Source organism: Hemibagrus wyckioides, linkage group LG09, assembly GCF_019097595.1.
Source record: "Hemibagrus wyckioides isolate EC202008001 linkage group LG09, SWU_Hwy_1.0, whole genome shotgun sequence".
Lineage (NCBI taxonomy): Eukaryota > Metazoa > Chordata > Actinopteri > Siluriformes > Bagridae > Hemibagrus > Hemibagrus wyckioides.
Window position 1 is genome coordinate 7,205,006 of NC_080718.1, and position 20,500 is coordinate 7,225,505.

Here is a 20,500-nt window from a genome sequence, read left to right on the forward strand (position 1 = left end):
ACAACACAACACACCTCTACACAACACAACACACACCTCCACACAACACACACCTCTACACAACACACACCTCTACACAACACACACCTCTACACAACACAACACACCTCCACACAACACAACACACCTCCACACAACACACACCTCCACACAACACACACCTCCACACAACACAACACACACCTCCACACAACACAACACACACCTCCACACAACACACACCTCCACACCACACACCTCCACACAACACAACACACACCTCCACACAACACACACCTCTACACAACACACACCTCTACACAACACAACACACCTCCACACAACACAACACACCTCCACACAACACACACCTCCACACAACACAACACACACCTCCACACAACACAACACACACCTCCACACAACACAACACACACCTCCACACAACACAACACACACCTCCACACAACACAACACACACCTCCACACAACACAACACACACCTCCACACCACACACCTCCACACAACACAACACACACCTCCACACAACACACACCTCCACACAACACAACACACACCTCCACACAACACAACACAACACACTTCCACACAACACAACACACACCTCTACACAACACAACACACTTCCACACAACACAACACACACCTCTACACAACACAACACACTTCCACACAACACAACACACACCTCTACACAACACACACCTCCACACAACACACACCTCCACACAACACAACACACCTCCACACACCACACACCTCCACACCACACACCTCCACAACACACACCTCCACACAACACAACACACACCTCCACACAACACAACACACACCTCCACACAACACACACCTCCACACAACACAACACACACCTCCACACAACACACACACCTGTCAGAGGCAGGGTCAGTAAGGACCCATCAGTGCCTCTGAGTAAAATATCAGCTGTGATCCCCTCCACACTTCACTAAATTATAATACAATAAATAATAAATAATAATCCGTTAGCTCCGGGTGTAAGTGTGCGCTCAGTATAATAGAGAAAAGTTCAATAACATTAGAACTGTGATTAAATTAATCTCTTCTGTAGCCTTTAATTCATTAGTGCAAAAGTTACAGGGGAAAAACACACAACATACATGTTATAAATGTGTTATTTAAATTCTCCACAAACCAAAACTGATACACACAGGTGAATTAATGCTAAGTCTATAGCTAACCCAGGCTACCTCAGGCTATATATTTCTCACATACACTGTGTGTGTGTGTGTGTGTGTGTGTGTGTGTGTGTGTGTGTGTGTGTGTGTGTGTGTCACCTCTTTAGTGCAAAAGTAATGGACTACATCAGTGAGGGGTCTCTATGTTCAGAATGAAGTAGATGAATTTAATCCTGCATGTAAGCCTTGATGCTAAGCGCTAATCAGAGCAAGTGATATGTAGTGCTGAAGGTTCGCTGTGTTAAACTCCACTTCGCTTCTTCTCACAGCACAGAGAAATGGATGCCGTGTTGATCCAGACGTTTGATGAGGGAGGTTTTAGCGAAGGCAGCTCCGGGGGTATACACACCACCTCTGCGCACACACACACACACACGCCACTGATTAGAAAATTCATTATTCACTATATCCTTCCTGGCAGCTTGAACCAGTCTAGTCTTTCTCCTCCACTCTCTCTTATCAAGATTGTTTCCAGAACTTTCTCACACTCAGTGTTTTTTGTTTTTCACACCATTCTGAAACTCGAGACTGTTGTGTGAAAATCCCAGCAGGTTCTAATCTAACACCAACACCCACACTATAGTCACAGAGATCAGATGTTTTCTTCATACAGATGTTTGATGTCTTGACCTGGATCTGCAGAAATTTATGTATGTACCATGTGATTGATCATAGAACTCTCCATGAATGTTCCTAATAAAGTGGACAATGAGTGTGTAAGAACAATGAGTTACTCAAGTTACACAGAGTGAGAGGGAGGGAGAGAGAGACACACACACAGAGGGAGATATATATATATATATAGAGAGAGACAGAGGGAGAGAAAGAGACAGAGAGAGGCACAGAGAGAGATATTTTTATATATATATATATATATATATATATATATATATATATATATATATATATATATATATATATATATATATATATATATATATATATATATATATACAGAGAGAGAGAGAGACACACACAGAGGGGAACAGAGAGAGACAGCTGTATAGTTAATCATTAATAAACTGTGACTAACTTTTTGGGCAGAGTGTCAGGTTCAGTGAGGATGGTGAGAGCCGCCTGCACCATGGCGATCGGTGTTGCAACATAACCTGCCTCTGTAACACACACACACACACACACACAGAGCATTAATAGCATATTTACTACACACAATTATCCTCTGTTACACACACAGGGTGTGAAACGGTCCTGAAGAACTATTTTAACTGTAATGTTTTTTCTCCTGAAAATAAATCAGTTTAAACTGGACTCCAGGGGGCGCTACAGCATGACCGTACAGTCCTATTAGAATATCTGATGCTCAGTTTTCACTGACTCTACATGCTTCCCTTCAGCAGGATCAGAACAACGACACTATTCATGATAAATCTTTCTTTTATTATTCAGATTTATTCTGATTCAACTTCATTTGATCCAAACTCTTATTATTAATGCGAGAGTGTACCTGGTCCCTGGACGAGGGTGCGGATTCTAGCGTTGGGTTTCCCCTGAGACAGATCCTGACCATCACTGTAACCTTCACCAAAGAACGCAAAACGAAATGATGATCCCTCCATCTACACACACACACACACACAAATGAGGGACATTTCATAAAAAGCTAATGAACACTAACACCGTGTGTGTGTGTGATTAATGACAGTACTTTATATTGTTAGTGATGAATGAAAGTATCAGTAAGACACTGCTCATTATACTGGGGTATATACCAGGTTAGATCACCAGTGTCTCGTCTGAACAGATGTTACGCTAGTCTGGATTAGTTTATTAGTGGTAGCGGCAGAACTGGTCCGTATCCTACCTGTTTCCGACTCGGTCCAGCTTTGGAGAAATATCCAAAGGAGAAAAACTCTGGAAACTGCCCGGACAATGGAAGAGAAATATTTTGGGTATGTTGGTTACAGAAAACGTTTCAGACAAAATAAGAAGTGAAAGTGCAGTGTGTGTGTATATATGTGTGTGTGTGTGTGTGTATACACACTATATTGCCAAAAGTATTCGCTCACCCATCCAAATAATCAGAATCAGGTGTTCCAATCACTTCCATGGCCACAGGTGTATAAAATCAAGCACCTAGGCATGCAGACTGTTTTTACAAACATTTGTGAAAGAATGGGTCGCTCTCAGGAGCTCAGTGAATTCCAGCGTGGAACTGTGATAGGATGCCACCTGTGCAACAAATCCAGTCGTGAAATTTCCTCGCTCCTAAATATTCCACAGTCAACTGTCAGCTGTATTATAAGAACGTGGAAGTGTTTGGGAACGACAGCAACTCAGCCACGAAGTGGTAGGCCACGTAAACTGACGGAGCGGGGTCAGCGGATGCTGAGGCGCATAGTGCGAAGAGGTCGCCAACTTTCTGCAGAGTCAATCGCTACAGACCTCCAAACTTCATGTGGCCTTCAGATGAGCTGAAGAACAGTGTGCAGAGAGCTTCATGGAATGGGTTTCCATGGCCGAGCAGCTGCATCCAAGCCATACATCACCAAGTGCAATGCAAAGCGTCGGATGCAGTGGTGTAAAGCACGCCGCCACTGGACTCTAGAGCAGTGGAGACGCGTTCTCTGGAGGGACGAATCGCGCTTCTCCATCTGGCAATCTGATGGACGAGTCTGGGTTTGGCGGTTGCCAGGAGAACGGTACTTGTCTGACTGCATTGTGCCAAGTGTAAAGTTTGGTGGAGGGGGGATTATGGTGTGGGGTTGTTTTTCAGGAGCTGGGCTTGGCCCCTTAGTTCCAGTGAAAGGAACTCTGAATGCTTCAGCATACCAAGACATTTTGGACAATTCCATGCTCCCAACTTTGTGGGAACAGTTTGGAGCTGGCCCCTTCCTCTTCCAACATGACTGTGCACCAGTGACCAAAGCAAGGTCCATAAAGACATGGATGACAGAGTCTGGTGTGGATGAACTTGACTGGCCTGCACAGAGTCCTGACCTCAACCCCATAGAACACCTTTGGGATGAATTAGAGCGGAGACTGAGAGCCAGGCCTTCTCGTCCAACATCAGTGTGTGACCTCACAAATGCGCTTCTGGAAGAATGGTCAAAAATTCCCATAAACACACTCCTAAACCTTGTGGACAGCCTTCCCAGAAGAGTTGAAGCTGTTATAGCTGCAAAGGGTGGACCGACGTCATATTGAACCCTATGGATTAGGAATGGGATGTCACTTAAGTTCATATGCGAGTCAAGGCAGGTGAGCGAATACTTTTGGCAATATAGTGTATCTGTGTGTGTGTGAGATCAGGGCAGGAATAATACGGAATAAAATACTTTAATCAGAAGGTTTCTGCCAAAGCTGAACTTGACGAGTAAGAAGAAGATGAAACCGGCGAAGAGCAGTTTTATAACAGAGGAGATTCTCCCCACTCCAGCATACGCTCCGTACTGGACCTGAGGACAGACCAGAACAAATCAGCACCAACACACCTCACTGTTACTGACCACTGGCACTGAGACTCCGCCCACCCAGGGCCTGCTGAGACAAATACAACAAACATTTCAAGTGTGTGTGTGTCTGTATGTGTATATGTTTGTGTGTGTGTGTGTCTCTGTATGTGTATATGTTTGTGTGTGTGTGTGTGTCTCTGTATGTGTATATGTTTGTGTGTGTGTGTGTGTGTGTCTCTGTATGTGTATATGTTTGTGTGTGTGTGTGTGTGTCTCTGTATGTGTATATGTTTGTGTGTGTGTGTGTGTGTCTCTGTATGTGTATATGTTTGTGTGTGTGTGTGTGTCTCTGTATGTGTATGTTTGTGTGTGTGTGTGTGTCTCTGTATGTGTATGTTTGTGTGTGTGTGTGTCTCTGTATGTGTATATGTTTGTGTGTGTGTGTGTCTCTGTATGTGTATGTTTGTGTGTGTGTGTGTCTCTGTATGTGTATGTTTGTGTGTGTGTGTGTCTCTGTATGTGTATGTTTGTGTGTGTGTGTGTCTCTGTATGTGTATGTTTGTGTGTGTGTGTGTCTCTGTATGTGTATGTTTGTGTGTGTGTGTGTCTCTGTATGTGTATATGTTTGTGTGTGTGTGTGTCTCTGTATGTGTATGTTTGTGTGTGTGTCTCTGTATGTGTATGTTTGTGTGTGTGTGTGTCTCTGTATGTGTATGTTTGTGTGTGTGTGTGTCTCTGTATGTGTATATGTTTGTGTGTGTGTGTCTCTGTATGTGTATATGTTTGTGTGTGTGTGTGTCTCTGTATGTGTATATGTTTGTGTGTGTGTGTCTCTGTATGTGTATATGTTTGTGTGTGTGTGTCTCTGTATGTGTATATGTTTGTGTGTGTGTGTCTCTGTATGTGTATATGTTTGTGTGTGTGTGTGTCTCTGTATGTGTATATGTTTGTGTGTGTGTGTGTCTCTGTATGTGTATATGTTTGTGTGTGTGTGTGTGTCTCTGTATGTGTATATGTTTGTGTGTGTGTGTGTCTCTATGTGTATATGTTTGTGTGTGTGTGTGTCTCTGTATGTGTATATGTTTGTGTGTGTGTGTGTCTCTGTATGTGTATATGTTTGTGTGTGTGTGTGTGTCTCTGTATGTGTATATGTTTGTGTGTGTGTGTGTCTCTGTATGTGTATGTTTGTGTGTGTGTGTCTCTGTATGTGTATGTTTGTGTGTGTGTGTGTCTCTGTATGTGTATGTTTGTGTGTGTGTGTGTCTCTGTATGTGTATATGTTTGTGTGTGTGTGTGTGTCTCTGTATGTGTATGTTTGTGTGTGTGTGTGTGTCTCTGTATGTGTATGTTTGTGTGTGTGTGTGTGTGTCTCTGTATGTGTATACGTTTGTGTGTGTGTGTCTCTGTATGTGTATACGTTTGTGTGTGTGTGTGTGTCTCTGTATGTGTATATGTTTGTGTGTGTGTGTCTCTGTATGTGTATATGTTTGTGTGTGTGTGTCTGTATGTGTATATGTTTGTGTGTGTGTGTCTCTGTATGTGTATATGTTTGTGTGTGTGTGTCTCTGTATGTGTATACGTGTGTGTGTGTGTGTCTCTGTATGTGTATACGTTTGTGTGTGTGTGTCTCTGTATGTGTATACGTTTGTGTGTGTGTGTGTCTCTGTATGTGTATACGTTTGTGTGTGTGTGTCTCTGTATGTGTATATGTTTGTGTGTGTGTGTGTGTCTCTGTATGTGTATATGTTTGTGTGTGTGTGTGTGTCTCTGTATGTGTATATGTTTGTGTGTGTGTGTGTGTCTCTGTATGTGTATATGTTTGTGTGTGTGTGTGTGTCTCTGTATGTGTATATGTTTGTGTGTGTGTGTGTCTCTGTATGTGTATATGTTTGTGTGTGTGTGTGTCTCTGTATGTGTATATGTTTGTGTGTGTGTGTGTCTCTGTATGTGTATGTGTGTGTGTGTGTCTCTGTATGTGTATGTGTGTGTCTCTGTATGTGTATATGTTTGTGTGTGTGTGTGTGTCTCTGTATGTGTATATGTTTGTGTGTGTGTGTGTCTCTGTATGTGTATGTTTGTGTGTGTGTGTGTGTCTCTGTATGTGTATATGTTTGTGTGTGTGTGTGTGTCTCTGTATGTGTATATGTTTGTGTGTGTGTGTGTGTCTCTGTATGTGTATGTTTGTGTGTGTGTGTGTCTCTGTATGTGTATATGTTTGTGTGTGTGTGTGTCTCTGTATGTGTATATGTTTGTGTGTGTGTGTGTCTCTGTATGTGTATATGTTTGTGTGTGTGTGTGTCTCTGTATGTGTATGTTTGTGTGTGTGTGTGTGTCTCTGTATGTGTATGTTTGTGTGTGTGTGTGTGTCTCTGTATGTGTATATGTTTGTGTGTGTGTGTCTCTGTATGTGTATATGTTTGTGTGTGTGTCTCTGTATGTGTATGTTTGTGTGTGTGTGTGTCTCTGTATGTGTATGTTTGTGTGTGTGTGTGTGTCTCTGTATGTGTATATGTTTGTGTGTGTGTGTGTGTCTCTGTATGTGTATATGTTTGTGTGTGTGTGTGTGTCTCTGTATGTGTATATGTTTGTGTGTGTGTGTGTCTCTGTATGTGTATATGTTTGTGTGTGTGTGTGTCTCTGTATGTGTATGTTTGTGTGTGTGTGTGTGTCTCTGTATGTGTATATGTTTGTGTGTGTGTGTGTGTCTCTGTATGTGTATATGTTTGTGTGTGTGTGTCTCTGTATGTGTATATGTTTGTGTGTGTGTGTCTCTGTATGTGTATGTTTGTGTGTGTGTGTCTCTGTATGTGTATATGTTTGTGTGTGTGTGTCTCTGTATGTGTATATGTTTGTGTGTGTGTGTGTGTCTCTGTATGTGTATATGTTTGTGTGTGTGTGTGTGTCTCTGTATGTGTATATGTTTGTGTGTGTGTGTGTCTCTCTGTATGTGTATATGTTTGTGTGTGTGTGTGTCTCTGTATGTGTATATGTTTGTGTGTGTGTGTCTCTGTATGTGTATGTGTGTGTGTGTCTCTGTATGTGTATGTGTGTGTGTGTGTGTCTCTGTATGTGTATATGTGTGTGTGTGTGTGTGTGTCTCTGTATGTGTATGTTTGTGTGTGTGTGTGTGTCTCTGTATGTGTATATGTTTGTGTGTGTGTCTCTGTATGTGTATATGTTTGTGTGTGTGTGTGTGTCTCTGTATGTGTATATGTTTGTGTGTGTGTGTGTCTCTGTATGTGTATATGTTTGTGTGTGTGTGTGTGTCTCTGTATGTGTATGTTTGTGTGTGTGTGTGTCTCTGTATGTGTATATGTTTGTGTGTGTGTGTGTGTCTCTGTATGTGTATGTTTGTGTGTGTGTGTGTGTGTCTCTGTATGTGTATGTTTGTGTGTGTGTGTGTCTCTGTATGTGTATACGTTTGTGTGTGTGTGTCTCTGTATGTGTATACGTTTGTGTGTGTGTGTGTGTCTCTGTATGTGTATATGTTTGTGTGTGTGTGTGTCTCTGTATGTGTATATGTTTGTGTGTGTGTGTCTGTATGTGTATATGTTTGTGTGTGTGTGTGTCTCTGTATGTGTATATGTTTGTGTGTGTGTGTCTCTGTATGTGTATACGTGTGTGTGTGTGTGTCTCTGTATGTGTATACGTTTGTGTGTGTGTGTGTCTCTGTATGTGTATACGTTTGTGTGTGTGTGTGTCTCTGTATGTGTATACGTTTGTGTGTGTGTGTGTGTCTCTGTATGTGTATATGTTTGTGTGTGTGTGTGTGTCTCTGTATGTGTATATGTTTGTGTGTGTGTGTCTCTGTATGTGTATATGTTTGTGTGTGTGTGTCTCTGTATGTGTATATGTTTGTGTGTGTGTGTCTCTGTATGTGTATATGTTTGTGTGTGTGTGTGTCTCTGTATGTGTATGTTTGTGTGTGTGTGTGTCTCTGTATGTGTATATGTTTGTGTGTGTGTGTGTCTCTGTATGTGTATATGTTTGTGTGTGTGTGTGTCTCTGTATGTGTATATGTTTGTGTGTGTGTGTGTCTCTGTATGTGTATATGTTTGTGTGTGTGTGTGTCTCTGTATGTGTATATGTTTGTGTGTGTGTGTGTCTCTGTATGTGTATATGTTTGTGTGTGTGTGTGTCTCTGTATGTGTATATGTTTGTGTGTGTGTGTGTCTCTGTATGTGTATATGTTTGTGTGTGTGTGTGTCTCTGTATGTGTATATGTTTGTGTGTGTGTGTCTCTGTATGTGTATATGTTTGTGTGTGTGTGTGTCTCTGTATGTGTATATGTTTGTGTGTGTGTGTGTCTCTGTATGTGTATATGTTTGTGTGTGTGTGTGTCTCTGTATGTGTATGTTTGTGTGTGTGTGTGTCACTGTATGTGTATATGTGTGTGTGTGTGTGTGTCTCTGTATGCTGTATATGTTTGTGTGTCTGTGTGTCTCTGTATGTGTATATGTTTGTGTGTGTGTGTGTCTCTGTATGTGTATATGTTTGTGTGTGTGTGTGTCTCTGTATGTGTATATGTTTGTGTGTGTGTGTGTCTCTGTATGTGTATATGTTTGTGTGTGTGTGTCTCTGTGTGTGTGTCTCTGTATGTGTATACGTTTGTGTGTGTGTGTGTCTCTGTATGTGTATATGTTTGTGTGTGTGTGTCTCTGTATGTGTATATGTTTGTGTGTGTGTGTGTGTCTCTGTATGTGTATGTTTGTGTGTGTGTGTGTCTCTGTATGTGTATGTTTGTGTGTGTGTGTGTCTCTGTATGTGTATATGTTTGTGTGTGTGTGTCTGTATGTGTATATGTTTGTGTGTGTGTGTCTGTATGTGTATATGTGTGTGTGTGTGTCTCTGTATGTGTATATGTGTGTGTGTGTGTGTCTCTGTATGTGTATATGTGTGTGTGTGTGTGTCTGTATGTGTATATGTGTGTGTGTGTGTCTCTGTATGTGTATATGTGTGTGTGTGTGTGTCTCTGTATGTGTATATGTTTGTGTGTGTGTGTGTGTGTCTCTGTATGTGTATATGTTTGTGTGTGTGTGTGTCTCTGTATGTGTATGTTTGTGTGTGTGTGTGTCTCTGTATGTGTATGTTTGTGTGTGTGTGTGTCTCTGTATGTGTATATGTTTGTGTGTGTGTGTGTCTCTGTATGTGTATATGTTTGTGTGTGTGTGTGTGTCTCTGTATGTGTATATGTTTGTGTGTGTGTGTGTCTCTGTATGTGTATATGTTTGTGTGTGTGTGTGTCTCTGTATGTGTATATGTTTGTGTGTGTGTGTCTCTGTATGTGTATATGTTTGTGTGTGTGTGTGTCTCTGTATGTGTATATGTTTGTGTGTGTGTGTGTCTCTGTATGTGTATATGTTTGTGTGTGTGTGTGTCTCTGTATGTGTATATGTTTGTGTGTGTGTGTGTCTCTGTATGTGTATATGTTTGTGTGTGTGTGTCTCTGTATGTGTATATGTGTGTGTGTGTGGGTGTATATGTGTGTGTGTGTGTATATGTGTGTGTGTGTGTGTGTCTCTGTATGTGTATATGTTTGTGTGTGTGTGTGTCTCTGTATGTGTATGTTTGTGTGTGTGTGTGTCTCTGTATGTGTATATGTTTGTGTGTGTGTGTGTGTCTCTGTATGTGTATATGTTTGTGTGTGTGTGTGTCTCTGTATGTGTATATGTTTGTGTGTGTGTGTCTCTGTATGTGTATATGTTTGTGTGTGTGTGTGTGTCTCTGTATGTGTATGTTTGTGTGTGTGTGTGTCTCTGTATGTGTATATGTTTGTGTGTGTGTGTGTGTCTCTGTATGTGTATATGTTTGTGTGTGTGTGTGTCTCTGTATGTGTATATGTTTGTGTGTGTGTGTGTCTCTGTATGTGTATATGTTTGTGTGTGTGTGTGTGTCTCTGTATGTGTATATGTTTGTGTGTGTGTGTGTCTCTGTATGTGTATATGTTTGTGTGTGTGTGTGTCTCTGTATGTGTATATGTTTGTGTGTGTGTGTGTGTCTCTGTATGTGTATATGTTTGTGTGTGTGTGTCTCTGTATGTGTATATGTTTGTGTGTGTGTGTGTCTCTGTATGTGTATATGTTTGTGTGTGTGTGTGTCTCTGTATGTGTATATGTTTGTGTGTGTGTGTGTGTCTCTGTATGTGTATATGTTTGTGTGTGTGTGTGTCTCTGTATGTGTATATGTTTGTGTGTGTGTGTGTCTCTGTATGTGTATATGTTTGTGTGTGTGTGTGTCTCTGTATGTGTATATGTTTGTGTGTGTGTGTGTGTCTCTGTATGTGTATATGTTTGTGTGTGTGTGTGTGTCTCTGTATGTGTATATGTTTGTGTGTGTGTGTGTCTCTGTATGTGTATATGTTTGTGTGTGTGTGTGTGTCTCTGTATGTGTATATGTTTGTGTGTGTGTGTGTCTCTGTATGTGTATATGTTTGTGTGTGTGTGTGTCTCTGTATGTGTATATGTTTGTGTGTGTGTGTGTCTCTGTATGTGTATATGTTTGTGTGTGTGTGTCTCTGTATGTGTATATGTTTGTGTGTGTGTGTCTCTGTATGTGTATATGTTTGTGTGTGTGTGTCTCTGTATGTGTATATGTTTGTGTGTGTGTGTGTCTCTGTATGTGTATGTTTGTGTGTGTGTGTGTCTCTGTATGTGTATATGTTTGTGTGTGTGTGTGTCTCTGTATGTGTATATGTTTGTGTGTGTGTGTGTCTCTGTATGTGTATATGTTTGTGTGTGTGTGTGTCTCTGTATGTGTATATGTTTGTGTGTGTGTGTCTCTGTATGTGTATATGTTTGTGTGTGTGTGTCTCTGTATGTGTATATGTTTGTGTGTGTGTGTGTGTCTCTGTATGTGTATATGTTTGTGTGTGTGTGTGTCTCTGTATGTGTATATGTTTGTGTGTGTGTGTGTGTCTCTGTATGTGTATATGTTTGTGTGTGTGTGTGTGTCTCTGTATGTGTATGTTTGTGTGTGTGTGTGTGTCTCTGTATGTGTATATGTTTGTGTGTGTGTGTGTGTCTCTGTATGTGTATATGTTTGTGTGTGTGTGTGTGTCTCTGTATGTGTATATGTTTGTGTGTGTGTGTGTCTCTGTATGTGTATATGTTTGTGTGTGTGTGTGTGTCTCTGTATGTGTATATGTTTGTGTGTGTGTGTGTCTCTGTATGTGTATATGTTTGTGTGTGTGTGTGTGTCTCTGTATGTGTATATGTTTGTGTGTGTGTGTGTGTCTCTGTATGTGTATATGTTTGTGTGTGTGTGTGTCTCTGTATGTGTATATGTTTGTGTGTGTGTGTGTGTCTCTGTATGTGTATATGTTTGTGTGTGTGTGTGTGTCTCTGTATGTGTATATGTTTGTGTGTGTGTGTCTCTGTATGTGTATATGTTTGTGTGTGTGTGTGTGTCTCTGTATGTGTATATGTTTGTGTGTGTGTGTCTCTGTATGTGTATGTTTGTGTGTGTGTGTCTCTGTATGTGTATATGTTTGTGTGTGTGTGTGTGTCTCTGTATGTGTATATGTTTGTGTGTGTGTGTGTCTCTGTATGTGTATATGTTTGTGTGTGTGTGTGTGTCTCTGTATGTGTATATGTTTGTGTGTGTGTGTCTCTGTATGTGTATATGTTTGTGTGTGTGTGTGTCTCTGTATGTGTATATGTTTGTGTGTGTGTGTGTGTCTCTGTATGTGTATATGTTTGTGTGTGTGTGTGTCTCTGTATGTGTATATGTTTGTGTGTGTGTGTGTCTCTGTATGTGTATATGTTTGTGTGTGTGTGTGTCTCTGTATGTGTATATGTTTGTGTGTGTGTGTGTCTCTGTATGTGTATATGTTTGTGTGTGTGTGTCTCTGTATGTGTATATGTTTGTGTGTGTGTGTCTCTGTATGTGTATATGTTTGTGTGTGTGTGTGTCTCTGTATGTGTATATGTTTGTGTGTGTGTGTGTCTCTGTATGTGTATATGTTTGTGTGTGTGTGTCTCTGTATGTGTATATGTTTGTGTGTGTGTGTCTCTGTATGTGTATATGTTTGTGTGTGTGTGTCTCTGTATGTGTATATGTTTGTGTGTGTGTGTGTCTCTGTATGTGTATATGTTTGTGTGTGTGTGTCTCTGTATGTGTATATGTTTGTGTGTGTGTGTGTCTCTGTATGTGTATGTTTGTGTGTGTGTGTGTCTCTGTATGTGTATGTGTGTGTCTCTGTATGTGTATATGTTTGTGTGTGTGTGTCTCTGTATGTGTATATGTTTGTGTGTGTGTGTCTCTGTATGTGTATGTTTGTGTGTGTGTGTGTCTCTGTATGTGTATATGTTTGTGTGTGTGTGTGTCTCTGTATGTGTATATGTTTGTGTGTGTGTGTGTCTCTGTATGTGTATATTGTTTTGTGTGTGTGTGTGTGTCACTGTATGTGTATATGTTTGTGTGTGTGTGTGTCTCTGTATGTGTATATGTTTGTGTGTGTGTGTGTCTGTATGTGTATATGTTTGTGTGTGTGTGTGTCTCTGTATGTGTATATGTTTGTGTGTGTGTGTGTCTCTGTATGTGTATATGTTTGTGTGTGTGTGTGTCTCTGTATGTGTATATGTTTGTGTGTGTGTGTGTCTCTGTATGTGTATATGTTTGTGTGTGTGTGTCTCTGTATGTGTATATGTTTGTGTGTGTGTGTGTGTCTCTGTATGTGTATATGTTTGTGTGTGTGTCTCTGTATGTGTATATGTTTGTGTGTGTGTGTCTCTGTATGTGTATATGTTTGTGTGTGTGTGTGTCTCTGTATGTGTATATGTTTGTGTGTGTGTGTGTCTCTGTATGTGTATATGTTTGTGTGTGTGTGTGTCTCTGTATGTGTATATGTTTGTGTGTGTGTGTGTCTCTGTATGTGTATATGTTTGTGTGTGTGTGTGTCTCTGTATGTGTATATGTTTGTGTGTGTGTGTGTGTCTCTGTATGTGTATATGTTTGTGTGTGTGTGTGTCTCTGTATGTGTATATGTTTGTGTGTGTGTCTCTGTATGTGTATGTTTGTGTGTGTGTCTCTGTATGTGTATGTTTGTGTGTGTGTGTCTCTGTATGTGTATATGTTTGTGTGTGTGTGTGTCTCTGTATGTGTATATGTTTGTGTGTGTGTCTCTGTATGTGTATATGTTTGTGTGTGTGTGTGTCTCTGTATGTGTATATGTTTGTGTGTGTGTGTGTCTCTGTATGTGTCTATGTTTGTGTGTGTGTGTGTCTCTGTATGTGTCTATGTTTGTGTGTGTGTGTGTCTCTGTATGTGTCTATGTTTGTGTGTGTGTGTGTCTCTGTATGTGTCTATGTTTGTGTGTGTGTGTGTCTCTGTATGTGTCTATGTTTGTGTGTGTGTGTGTCTCTGTATGTGTCTATGTTTGTGTGTGTGTGTCTCTGTATGTGTCTATGTTTGTGTGTGTGTGTCTCTGTATGTGTATATGTTTGTGTGTGTGTGTGTCTCTGTATGTGTATATGTTTGTGTGTGTGTGTGTCTCTGTATGTGTATATGTTTGTGTGTGTGTGTGTCTCTGTATGTGTATATGTTTGTGTGTGTGTGTGTGTCTCTGTATGTGTATATGTTTGTGTGTGTGTGTGTCTCTATGTGTATATGTTTGTGTGTGTGTGTGTCTCTGTATGTGTATATGTTTGTGTGTGTGTGTGTCTCTGTATGTGTATATGTTTGTGTGTGTGTGTGTGTCTCTGTATGTGTATATGTTTGTGTGTGTGTGTCTCTGTATGTGTATATGTTTGTGTGTGTGTGTGTCTCTGTATGTGTATATGTTTGTGTGTGTGTGTGTCTCTGTATGTGTATATGTTTGTGTGTGTGTGTGTCTCTGTATGTGTATATGTTTGTGTGTGTGTGTGTCTCTGTATGTGTATGTTTGTGTGTGTGTGTGTCTCTGTATGTGTATATGTTTGTGTGTGTGTGTGTGTCTCTGTATGTGTATATGTTTGTGTGTGTGTGTGTGTCTCTGTATGTGTATATGTTTGTGTGTGTGTGTGTCTCTGTATGTGTATATGTTTGTGTGTGTGTGTGTCTGTATGTGTATATGTTTGTGTGTGTGTGTGTCTGTATGTGTATATGTTTGTGTGTGTGTGTGTCTGTATGTGTATATGTTTGTGTGTGTGTGTGTGTCTCTGTATGTGTATATGTTTGTGTGTGTGTGTGTGTCTCTGTATGTGTATATGTTTGTGTGTGTGTGTGTCTGTATGTGTATATGTTTGTGTGTGTGTGTGTCTCTGTATGTGTATATGTTTGTGTGTGTGTGTGTCCTCTGTATGTGTATATGTTTGTGTGTGTGTGTGTCTCTGTATGTGTATATGTTTGTGTGTGTGTGTGTGTCTCTGTATGTGTATATGTTTGTGTGTGTGTGTGTCTCTGTATGTGTATATGTTTGTGTGTGTGTGTGTCTCTGTATGTGTATATGTTTGTGTGTGTGTGTGTCTCTGTATGTGTATATGTTTGTGTGTGTGTGTGTCTCTGTATGTGTATATGTTTGTGTGTGTGTGTGTCTCTGTATGTGTATATGTTTGTGTGTGTGTCTCTGTATGTTTGTGTGTCTGTGTGTCTCTGTATGTGTATATGTTTGTTGTGTGTGTGTGGTGTCTCTGTATGTGTATATGTTTGTGTGTGTGTGTGTCTCTGTATGTGTATATGTTTGTGTGTGTGTGTCTGTATGTGTATATGTTTGTGTTTGTGTGTGTGTGTGTCTCTGTATGTGTATATGTTTGTGTGTGTGTGTCTCTGTATGTGTATATGTTTGTGTGTGTGTGTGTCTCTGTATGTGTATATGTTTGTGTGTGTGTGTCTCTGTATGTGTATATGTTTGTGTGTGTGTGTGTCTCTGTATGTGTATATGTTTGTGTGTGTGTGTGTGTCTCTGTATGTGTATATGTTTGTGTGTGTGTGTGTCTCTGTATGTGTATATGTTTGTGTGTGTGTGTGTCTCTGTATGTGTATATGTTTGTGTGTGTGTGTGTCTGTATGTGTATATGTTTGTGTGTGTGTGTCTCTGTATGTGTATATGTTTGTGTGTGTGTGTGTCTGTATGTGTATATGTTTGTGTGTGTGTGTGTCTGTATGTGTATATGTTTGTGTGTGTGTGTCTCTGTATGTGTATATGTTTGTGTGTGTGTGTGTGTGTCTCTGTATGTGTATATGTTTGTGTGTGTGTGTCTCTGTATGTGTATGTGTGTGTGTGTGTGTCTCTGTATGTGTATATGTTTGTGTGTGTGTGTGTCTGTATGTGTATATGTTTGTGTGTGTGTGTCTCTGTATGTGTATATGTTTGTGTGTGTGTGTGTGTGTGTCTCTGTATGTGTATATGTTTGTGTGTGTGTGTCTCTGTATGTGTATATGTTTGTGTGTGTGTGTGTGTGTGTGTCTCTGTATGTGTATATGTTTGTGTGTGTCTCTGTATGTGTATATGTTTGTGTGTGTGTGTGTGTGTGTGTCTCTGTATGTGTATATGTTTGTGTGTGTGTGTCTCTGTATGTGTATATGTTTGTGTGTGTGTGTGTGTGTGTGTCTCTGTATGTGTATATGTTTGTGTGTGTCTCTGTATGTCGAACCGGAGTTTGTTGATGTTCCTCAAACAGGAAGCGCTGAGTTCTCTTCACCACAGAAGGATCAGAGCCCATGAAGGGAATCGCATACTGCTGTATTTCATTACTATAGAACAGAGCGCTCCTACACACACACACACACACACACACACACACACACACACACACACACCAATACAGAATACAATTAACAGTGTGTATGTATTAATAACTGTGTGTGAATTATTTTACCTTCGTTTAATCTTGGCCCCGACCACAGGCAGCGGTTTGTGGTTGAATTTTTTCCTCAGGCTCCTCAGCTTGTCACTGTCTGCCACCCCGTACACGGCCGACTGCCATGTCCCATCATGGATAGATGACCCCTGAGGGATGGACACGACACACACACCGCGTGAGGACTGGGACACAAACCAGTGTGGAAAATAACACACACTGTAATAAAGATAAAGACCTCAGGTCCTGAGCTCACGGTCAGAAAACTCTCCACAGCTGTCAGAGTGCCTACACACACACACACACACACACACAGTCTTTAGAAGAATGTATGTACAAAACATGACTGAAGTACATCAGATTCTCTCCTGGATTTTCTGAAGTACAGTGAGATCTGAGTTTTATTACTAATTAATTAACAGTTAATTACGTGCGAATAAACACCAGGATTAATCATGTGTGTGTGTGGGTCAGTCTCTTACCTTTAAACTGGTCCCGTGTGTAAATTACGCCCAAATCTGCAGGAATGGAGTCGAAGCCGCAGCTCCCCACGATGTACACGCCCCCATCCGCCGCCGCTGCGCCGTAACTCAGCTGCATGCTCTCTAAATACTGCGCACACACACGCACACAATTTACTGTGAGATCTAATACAAAAATTACAAACCAATATAATTATTGTGTGTGTGTGTGTGTGTACCTGAGGTTCTCCACTGATGTCCACACAGTGAGCACCGTTCTCCACACACGCCTTCACCACCGGCTCACCATAGAATCTATACTGTACCACAAACACACAAACACACACAGATTTCAACACAAGCAGACAGATTCAGTTTGTTTGAAAGATTAAATACAGGTTTTTGTGAGAATCAGCTCTGTGTTCAGTAGCTACTGCAGTACACTGCTATTACAGCAGAGAGAATCTGGGTCATTATTACAGACTCTGTGTGTGTGTGTGTGTGTGTGTGTGTGTGTGTGTGTGTGTGTGTGTGTGTGTGTGTATATATATATATATATATATATATATATATATATATATATATATATATATATATATATATATATATATATATATATATATATATATATACACATACATACATACATACATACACACACTACTCACAAAAAGTTAAGGATATTTGGCTTTTGGGTGAAATTTATGGAAAATGTAAAAAGTTCACACTACAGTGATATTATATCATGAAAGTAGGGCATTTAAGTAGAAGCTGCAATGGTGATTTCCTCATCTCAAACAATTTATTGAAACAAAAGCCAACTACGGAAGCCCAGAGAGGCCATGTGATATTTTTTTTTGCTTTTGTTTTCTCGTGATCTCAACATAATCAGAACCGCGGTGAAGTTTGATATTCGGACATTAGACAGACATTCGGAAGCGCCAGTTTAGAGAACGTCCACAAATTTCTGTACGACTGAAATGTGGTACTTGTTACTGAACTGACTACGTTCCCCAGTTATTCTAATTTCTTCTTAAATATACATATGGCATGCGGCATTGCAAACAGCATTTGTTTATTTATAAATAAAAATTGAATTAATTGATAGTATTAATTATGTATCATGTAAATTAATTTGCTATCATTAATTTATTTTTTTAATAAAAAAAAAACCAATTTCTTCAATAGCTTCTAGGTCATGTGACCCTGTGACCCAAATCTAGTACTAAAATAATGGATAATGCTTTTAAATAGTTTTTGTGGTACTTTGATATCATACGCCAATTGCTCTCCGCAGCGCCGCATTATGTTGATCGATTTCAATGTACATGAAACACAACTGCCCCCTACTGGTCTCGTCTTTCCTGCGCAAGAGCGTCACTCGCAATGCCGCACAATGCCGCGAGTCGTTGTGGGATTCCTGTCCCTCTGATGCGCATTCTTAAATGCCACATCTGTATATAAGTATATGTGTGTGTGTGTAATATAAGTATATATCTCAAATATATCAAATTATATCAACAGGTCCAATGTGGCACTTTGCAGCTTCAAACAGCCAGAAAAAAAAATATGGAAATGCTGCTTGTGTGTTTAAGAAGACTATCGTGTAATAACAATAAAAAACGGTGTGTAATCGTGATAAAAAATGATTTGTTTGTTTATATAAGAAAGGAGTTAAACAAAAGAAGAAAATAAACAAATGAATAAAAATCAATGAAGACATTTTTTGGGATAAGAAGAGGTGTACCCTGTGGAGGTGTCCAAGTAGATTATTTTAGTACTAGATTTGGGTCACAGGGTCACATGACCTAGAAGCTATTGAAGAAAGAGTTTTTTTTTTATTAAAAAATAAATTAATAATAGCAAATTAATTCACATGATACATTAATACTATCAATTAATTCAATTCAGCGCGTTTCTGATTATGTCGAGATCACGAGAAAACAAAAGCAAAAAAAATAATATCACATGGCCTCTCTGGGCTTCCGTAAACAACAGTGGTGGGTATACCACAACAAAAAATCTCAATGTCTCAATAATCTGTCATGTGCCCTTGACCATCAATTACAGCTTGACCACGACGTCTCATGCTGTTCACGAGTCGACTTATTGTCTGCTGAGGCGTGGCATTCCACTCTTCTTGAAGGGCGGCCCTCAGGTCATTGAGGTTCTGGGGTGCAGGGTTACGAGCCTCTACACGGCGACTCGGCCGATCCCAGAGGTTTTCTATGGGATTCGGGTCTGGAGAAAGTGCAGGTCACTCCATTTGAGGTACCCCAGCCTCCAGCAGCCGTTCCCTAATGATGCTCCTCGATGAGCTGGAGCATTGTCGTCCATGAAGATGAAATTAGGCCTGTGTTGTTCATGCAGGGGCACAATGACTGGATTAATGATGTTATTCAACAACAGTGGCTGATGCATAGCGCTCTCCTTGACGTCTCCAACATCGTTGGCGGCCATCATTTCTGCTCAACTTTCATCAGAGAACAGCACTGAGTCCCACCGGGCCCTCGTCCAGCGTAAATGCTCCCTGGCCCGACGCCTGTGCCTGGTGGTGTGGTCAGGTACCCTTGCAGGTCGTCTAGCACACAGGCCACGCCGATGTAAACGGTTCCCTCTGAGAACATCCTGTTTGAAGCCTCACAATGGTGAGGTTCTGTTGATCAGTTGTTAGGTGTGGTCTTGGTCTCATGATGTTAAAATGTGAACAGCATGATGAAGAGGACTGTTTAAATACCAATTCTAATGGAACCAGAACATTTATTGGTGGATTCATGGATCAAACACCAGTTGTGAATTTTGCCGTTAAGCACCTTGTTAGAGAACAGCAAGTTCTGCAGAAAGTACTGAAACACTGAACAGTTGGACATGTGCATTCAGAAGGGTAGAGAAGGTCAAATTAAGTTCACCTGGAAAGGTTATAGTGCATTTTAGGTGCATCCTGAAATTTCACCCGAAAGCCCAATATCCTTAACTTTTTGTGTGTGTGTTAGTGTGTGTGTGTGTTTACCGGCCCGACACAGTTGAGGATAACAAGCCCTAGTTTACACATAGCAGCTAACGAGTCCGGCTCTGACACATCAGCCACGATGATCTCCACCTCCGACTGCAGCTCTGGTTTCCCTGTGCACACACACACACACACACACACACACACACCATGCAAAACACCACTCAGTATCAGTTATGCAAATGATTAATTTTTTTTTGTAAAAAAAAAACAAAAAAAAAACAGTCACACAATCACACACACTTGCACCCTGCCCCAAAACACACACACTTGCACTAACACCCCCTCACACACACAGCTGAAATGTTCTCTCGTACAGTGTGTGTGTGTTTCAGCATGTTGAAGAATTCTGACTTTAATGTATCCTGGGCAGCTGATGGAGAACTTCCATCACTCAGAGCTTTCATCATGGTGTTCAGGAGCTTGGGTCATCACACACTGAACTTTATTTAGTCACACAAATCCCCTGATAAACCCTCGTCCTGCTGCTCACATAGCTGACCACATGTCCCGTGTGGAATATGACTTTACTGCATGTCTGATTATCAGCACACGTGTGTGAGGTGACGTGATCAGAGTTCACCTTCTGCTCCGATCTCCTGAAGGTCCACATGGAGTTTA

At 40.7% G+C, this 20,500-nt stretch overlaps 1 protein-coding gene across 1 annotated transcript in view; it reads right to left on the reverse strand.

Annotated features, from left to right (window-relative positions):
* Positions 1-1,070: 1,070 nt before the first annotated feature.
* sccpdha.1 (saccharopine dehydrogenase a, tandem duplicate 1) overlaps positions 1,071-20,500 on the reverse strand; it is a 20,702-nt gene continuing 1,272 nt past the window's right edge. The window contains exons 2-12 of the mRNA XM_058399511.1: positions 19,880-19,992; positions 17,109-17,189; positions 16,891-17,020; positions 16,647-16,696; positions 16,427-16,557; positions 16,202-16,319; positions 4,515-4,634; positions 3,041-3,097; positions 2,684-2,795; positions 2,252-2,333; positions 1,071-1,572 (exon numbers count right to left, since the gene is read on the reverse strand). Coding sequence (XP_058255494.1) covers positions 1,482-1,572; positions 2,252-2,333; positions 2,684-2,795; positions 3,041-3,097; positions 4,515-4,634; positions 16,202-16,319; positions 16,427-16,557; positions 16,647-16,696; positions 16,891-17,020; positions 17,109-17,189; positions 19,880-19,992 — 1,085 coding nt within the window. The 3' untranslated portion in view covers positions 1,071-1,481. The remainder of the gene's footprint in view (positions 1,573-2,251; positions 2,334-2,683; positions 2,796-3,040; positions 3,098-4,514; positions 4,635-16,201; positions 16,320-16,426; positions 16,558-16,646; positions 16,697-16,890; positions 17,021-17,108; positions 17,190-19,879; positions 19,993-20,500) is intronic.